General features: G+C 35.9%; 1 protein-coding gene across 1 annotated transcript in view; it reads right to left on the bottom strand.

The window, feature by feature from the left end:
• Nucleotides 1–3,505: 3,505 nt before the first annotated feature.
• The window catches only part of UACA (uveal autoantigen with coiled-coil domains and ankyrin repeats), a 103,410-nt gene continuing 100,915 nt past the window's right edge, over nt 3,506–6,000 (bottom strand). The window contains exon 17 of the mRNA XM_017851059.1: nt 3,506–3,885. Within this exon, the coding sequence (XP_017706548.1) occupies nt 3,814–3,885 (72 nt within the window). The 3' untranslated portion in view covers nt 3,506–3,813. The remainder of the gene's footprint in view (nt 3,886–6,000) is intronic.

Here is a 6,000-nt window from a genome sequence, read left to right as displayed (position 1 = left end):
CTGAATGGAATATATATACATATAAATTAGACTGAATTACATATATATATGAACTGGAGAAGCAACCCTCACAAGTCTTGCTCTTTTCATTTACATATGACATTTTTGTAACCTTCTCTTTTTGGTTTAATTCATTCATCACCGATGTTTGTTCATGCAGGCATAAATAATGAAAATGCCTCTAATATATAAGTGATGTCACATGCCCAATTACGCTGAACACAAGCACCCTCACTGCCCAGGGAGTCTGTTGGAATGCCATTGCTGATACAGCTTGATCTTTAAAAAAAAAAAAATCTGTACATTCATTACTCACTTGAGCCCAAAGGTCAATATATTAATAATCAGAAACTATGCTAAGAAGCAGGTTAATATTTACCTGGAGAGGCTGGTCTAAATAGTCCTGTTTCGAATAGCTAAGACCAAAACATGGGGAAGAACTGAATTTCCAGCAACAGTCTCAGGTTCAGTTTCCAGTTTAGCTGGGAACAACACTGAATGAAATGACAGTTGAAATGTCTATACTAATTTTCATTTTGTATTTTGTGAACAATCTATTTTATAGTGCAAATTCTGCCTTTACTCATCTAGTGCTTTTTATCCTCCCTCTGGACTTATTCATAAAACTTATGGGCCAGGGGTAAGATCTAGGTCAGCTACATCTTCCATGTTCATCACAGGCATTCTCTTTCAACCCGTATTTTGGTGCCAGAGGTGCTACCATTACTTTGGTGCACAGAACCAACAAGAAGAGAAAAGATCACAAGGTTGCAGAATCCAGTGGTGAGGAAAACAGAGGCAATAAGAAGTAACTGTCTTCTACCATGGTGAAGCAGATGTCAAAAGAAGCTTGTAACCACTGCTAAGGTCCGGCACTCCTGCAAGCAGGCACTGACGTATCTAGTCACCATGAACACCAAAAATTAACTTGAAACTCTTCCCTTTTTTACTTTGAAACAAGTCAGTCAAAGACATGAACATTCAGGTAGGGTAACAAGCACATGTGTGAGAACAGTTTTTAGGTGCTAGTCAGAGGAAAGCTGGTACCACTGGAGAAAAAAAATGCTCATGTTCTGAAGCTGCAAGATTTTTAAAGCAGCAATGAGCCAATGCATTTATAGAAGAGTAGAAAATTGTAAACTACAAAATTTGGTTGGGGTCAAGAGAAAAGGTTCAACTAAAAAGCCATAAAAAAGACAGAGCTAAATTCATCTGGAATTCTGGAACAATGCTGATATAGCTAAGTGATTATAGTCACCATAATATTAAAATTTAAGATGCTCAACGCATGAATATTTGATTTTATTTCAGTAGACAATTATTTATAACACTGACCCTCTATCAAAAAGAATATGCTTTTCTGATGGGGAAGTGACCAAAAAAAAAACAAAAAACAAAAAACTACACAGAACAAGAGTAATAAAGCTTTCAAGTAAGGATTGCAGTCCAATAGGAATTGAGTGATTCTCTGAGAGAGCACTCATGACATCTTAGACAACATCACTCTTCTTTCCTCTTGGCCAAATGTTCAGGTCTCACAGTCCTTCTGAACACAGAATGGCAGTGGCCAGCATTGTCCATTACCTATGTTCCACTTGTTTACTAATTAAAAAGCTTTAGTCTTCAGTGTTGTAAATGCAATTTCTACCTTCAATATCAAAAGGTGAGTGAATGAGACAAGATTAGTTGAAGGAGGTACTTGATATTTTATTTCAGAGAGCTGAAGGAAAATGGGTATTCTCATTTGTACTCTGGAGCCCATCATTTCCCACTCCCAATGCCCTCACAGACAGTAAATAAACTAGTTTAACTTGCAAATCCTTTTACAAGGATGTTCAAAACAATATTCTAGAGAAAACTTTATTAATCGTTGAAAACAAAATAAAATACACATAAGATTCCCTTCCCATCTCTAATGTGGAAAATAAAACACTTAATATAAATATTCAGTTTAAAACTTTGCTCTATTGTATATTGTAGAGCTTTTATTTTATTTATTTTATTTTGAGATGGAGTCTTGCTGTTGCTCAAGCTGGAGTGCAGTGGTGTGATCTTGGCTCACCGCAACTTCCGCCTCCCGTGTTCAAGCGATTCTCCCATCTCAGCCTCCCAAGTATCTGGGAATACAGGCGTCCGCCACCATGCCGGGTTATTTTTTGTAGTTTTAATAGAGACAGGGTTTCACCATATTGGTCAGGTGGTCTGAACTCCTGACCTCAGGTGATCTACCTGCCTCGGCCTCTCAAAGGATTCTACAGGCATAAGCCACTACCCCTGGCAACTTTTTTAATTTTAATTTTTTTTTTTACTGAAATAAAAATAAGTGGCCCAAAACTTGTGAAACAGAACTCATGCTGAAGGACAACATTAAACATAATAATTAAAGAAACAGATATTGCTTATGTAAACCATATAAAGAATTAAAAATAAATCCAATTCTGACTTTCAATGTTGTTTCAACACTGAAAAAATATGATGACTTATTCTTTGTTATGAGAAGTCATTTTGATGGTACTTTTACCCTATTAAAAAAAATAGGATTACAAAATCTGCTTCAGGATGTTCAAAGATTATTGCTAAGGCAAATTTTGCAATTTGAGAAAACCTAACAGCAATGATCCATTTATTCAGTTATTTGTTAATACTCAAATTAGTAATTTTCACTCCGAATGGTAAATACAATGTTAATAAAAAATAACAAGACATATAAACTTTCCCTAATGAGACGCAGTACATAAAAATGGTTGGTTACTTCAGAGTAATTACCATAAACATGCCCACTTACGTTATTTGGCTATCTATACACTCTTAGCGTTTACTGTATTACTGCACTTTTCTCTAAAACTTCGAAAATCTGTTATCTAAAATCAATTCTCTAATGCTAATTTTGCAGGAAAACTGTATTTCATATTATTAATCTCATTAGTATAACTTTCCTATAAATAAGCATGAAACATTTGGAGGATGCATATATAATGAGTGCTTGGTTACTATAGTAGCAAATGTCAAACTAATTGCTAAAAAAAAGTCTAAAGGTTTTGACACTTTGAAAAATCTAGTGTATCATTTATCATTATTCACTAATACTGTGGCAAGAATAGTCACCACAAGTAAAAATTAAGATACTGTTTTAGAGATTGAGGCAATTTTATTATAAATTCCTGATATATTCCACCCCTGCCTGTTCTTAATCTAAATGTAATTTAGCACCACAAACCATTTATGAAAATTAATTTATTTTAAAAGGCATAAAAGTTATTAGTGTAAAAAGAAAAAATACCTATAACTACAAAAAAGGCCAAAGACACTAATGCAGTTACCTCAATAAAGATACTGTAATATGTAACTTGGCCAGCCAAGTCATAACACATTCCTCGCCACTGTATTATGTCTCAGGGTTCTGAGGATCTGAAAGGTTTTTTGATCCACCTAAAAGTGGCCACCAACCAAATTAATTTCTCTGAAAGACATCTTTAAGAAATTATTTCAGCCTAACCTCGCTTCATATGGACTCACTCAGATGGCTCATGTTTTATTAGGGACTCGAAGGTTTAAAAATATGTAGTCAATCCAGGGCAAAGTGTTATGTTGTTTGCCTATTTGTAAAATTAACACATACAGAAAATAAGATTCAAACTGATATTGAAAAAGACTAATATATTCATCTAATTTTTAAAAAAAACCTACCAATGGAACAAAATATATTTTATTTTAATTATACCAGCACAGTAAGGCCCAGAAAGACCATGGAGTTGCACAAAGAATGTTCAGCACCAGCAAGATAAAACAGATACTGGCCGTCAGTGCTAAGTGCTAGCACACAAGCCCCTGCCGCATTTGTATGATCTGGAGCAGAGCCTCCTGAACATCTTCATCCATGTGACCCTTCGGAGAAACAAGAAAGAGGAGCATTATTTTATGTAATCTTTGTTTACATAAGAATTCTAAAGACAAAGCTTTTACAAAGCATAACTAGTCATTAACTCATCAAATGCTAAATCCTCACCATTGTGATATCTAAAGGAAAAGGGGGTACAGCCCTATCATGAAAATAAAGTCAATTAATAAGGAGTGCACGGCTGGGTGTGGTGGCTCATGCCTGCAATCCCAGCACTTTGGGAGGCCGAGGTGGGTGGATCATTTGAGGTCAGGAGTTTGAGACCAGCCTGGCCAACATGGCAAAACTCCGTCTCTAGTAAAAATACAAAAATAAGCCGGTTGTAGTGGCACACATCTGTAATCCCAGCTATTCAGGAGGCTGAGACAGGAGAATTGCTTGAACCTGGGAGGTGGAGGTTGCAGTGAACCGAGATCGTGGCACTGCACTCCAGCCTGGGTGACAGGGCGAGACCCCATCTAAAAAAAAAAGACTAGAGCACACCAGTTGCTCTAACATCCATTATCAGAAAACATATGGATAAACCTCCCTCTTTCTCTTTTTTAATAACAGCCTTGAATGATAGGGCAGCATAAGTTATACATGAGCAAAGTAAACTACAAGGAAATCTGTTGTTGCTGCTGAGGATTTTTTATTTTTTTTTAATTAGAAAACTAACTGACGGCCGAACACGGTGGCTCACACCTGCAATCCCAGCACTTTGGGAGGCCAAGGTGGGAGGATCACTTGAGGCCAGGAGTTTAAGACCAGCCTAAACAATAGAGTGAGACTCCATCTCAAAAACTTTAAAAAAAAAAAAAAAAAAAAAAAATTAGCTGGGTGTGGTGGCATGCGCCTGTAGTCCCAGCTACTTGGGAGGTTGAGGGAGGATGATCACTTGAGCCCAGGAGTTGAGGCTGTATTGAGTTATGACTGTGCCACTGCACTCCAGTCTGGATGACAGAGCAAGACTCTATCTCCTAAGAAAAATTTAAAATTTAAGTAATTGATTTTTAAAACCCATATTTATGTTTTACATAAATAGGTTCATATAATATATATTATTTTATAACTTGCTTTTTTATATAGTGTCATAAAAATCTTTCCCTTGAGCTACTCAATTATTTTAAGTTATTGTATAATATCCACTGCATGGATATATTACATTTCTTTACCCATTCCCCTAATGATGGACATTTAAGGTATTTCCAATCTTAATGGAAAGATTACTAGAGAAGAAATTGCTGGGTCAAAAGCAGTCTCAATTTTTAATTCTGTTAAGTACTACAAAATTTCTCTCTATAGAGATTATAACAATCTGCACTACCATCAATGGACTAAAAATGCCCGTTTCCCATACACTCTGGCTAACACGATAGACTATAATCCTGTGTGTAATATTTCCAGTTCCAATATGTTCTTATTCCTTTGCATCTCCCCCATTACTGATGAAACCAAGTTATCTTTTTTACATGCATGTTCACCATTTATATTTTTAAAACATACTTTAAACTTAAAATGATGGCATGAGTTGATTAAATGCAGCGCAATGTGGTGGGCCTATTACAATACCGCACCCCCTCCCAACACACACGTACGTTTTTTTTCCTGGAGTACCTGAATAGGTTTCAGCACAACACTTCCTATTAATATGAAAAGTTTTGCTTCCAAAATCTGTTTCTATAACAGCAGGATGTTTACATTTCAAACATTAGCCATAGTTGACTGAACTGAATTTCTTAGTTAACTTTATGATGCCGGAAGGCAAGACTATTTCTGATGCCAATTGCTTTTGTTATGTTTCATTAGGACACAGTAGAAAATAATTTCAAATTCTGGAAGTGCATATCATACAAAGTGGAAAGGCTTCTTAGTTTGCTGTATTTTTCATTAAGAGCAAGCTCTTCCTCTCATGGCCAATACTAGTGAGTTTCTCAGCCTCTCTGATACAGATTTTCTACTATTTCCCCACTTGAACTTCCTATTCACTGTCCCTCAATAATCTTCTCTAATAATTGCAAAAAACTTTAAAATTCTTATCTCTGATTTGCTCAAAAGAGTAGCTAAGATACCTTGTTCTATCATATCATTCATTCTTTTTCATTGGTTTCCCCTCCATCTCC

Source organism: Rhinopithecus bieti, unplaced genomic scaffold (genome assembly GCF_001698545.2).
Source record: "Rhinopithecus bieti isolate Rb0 unplaced genomic scaffold, ASM169854v2 scaffold_31548, whole genome shotgun sequence".
Classification (NCBI taxonomy): Eukaryota; Metazoa; Chordata; class Mammalia; order Primates; family Cercopithecidae; genus Rhinopithecus; species Rhinopithecus bieti.
Note: the sequence above shows the minus strand (reverse complement) of the source record. Positions and strands in the feature narration are given on the sequence as shown.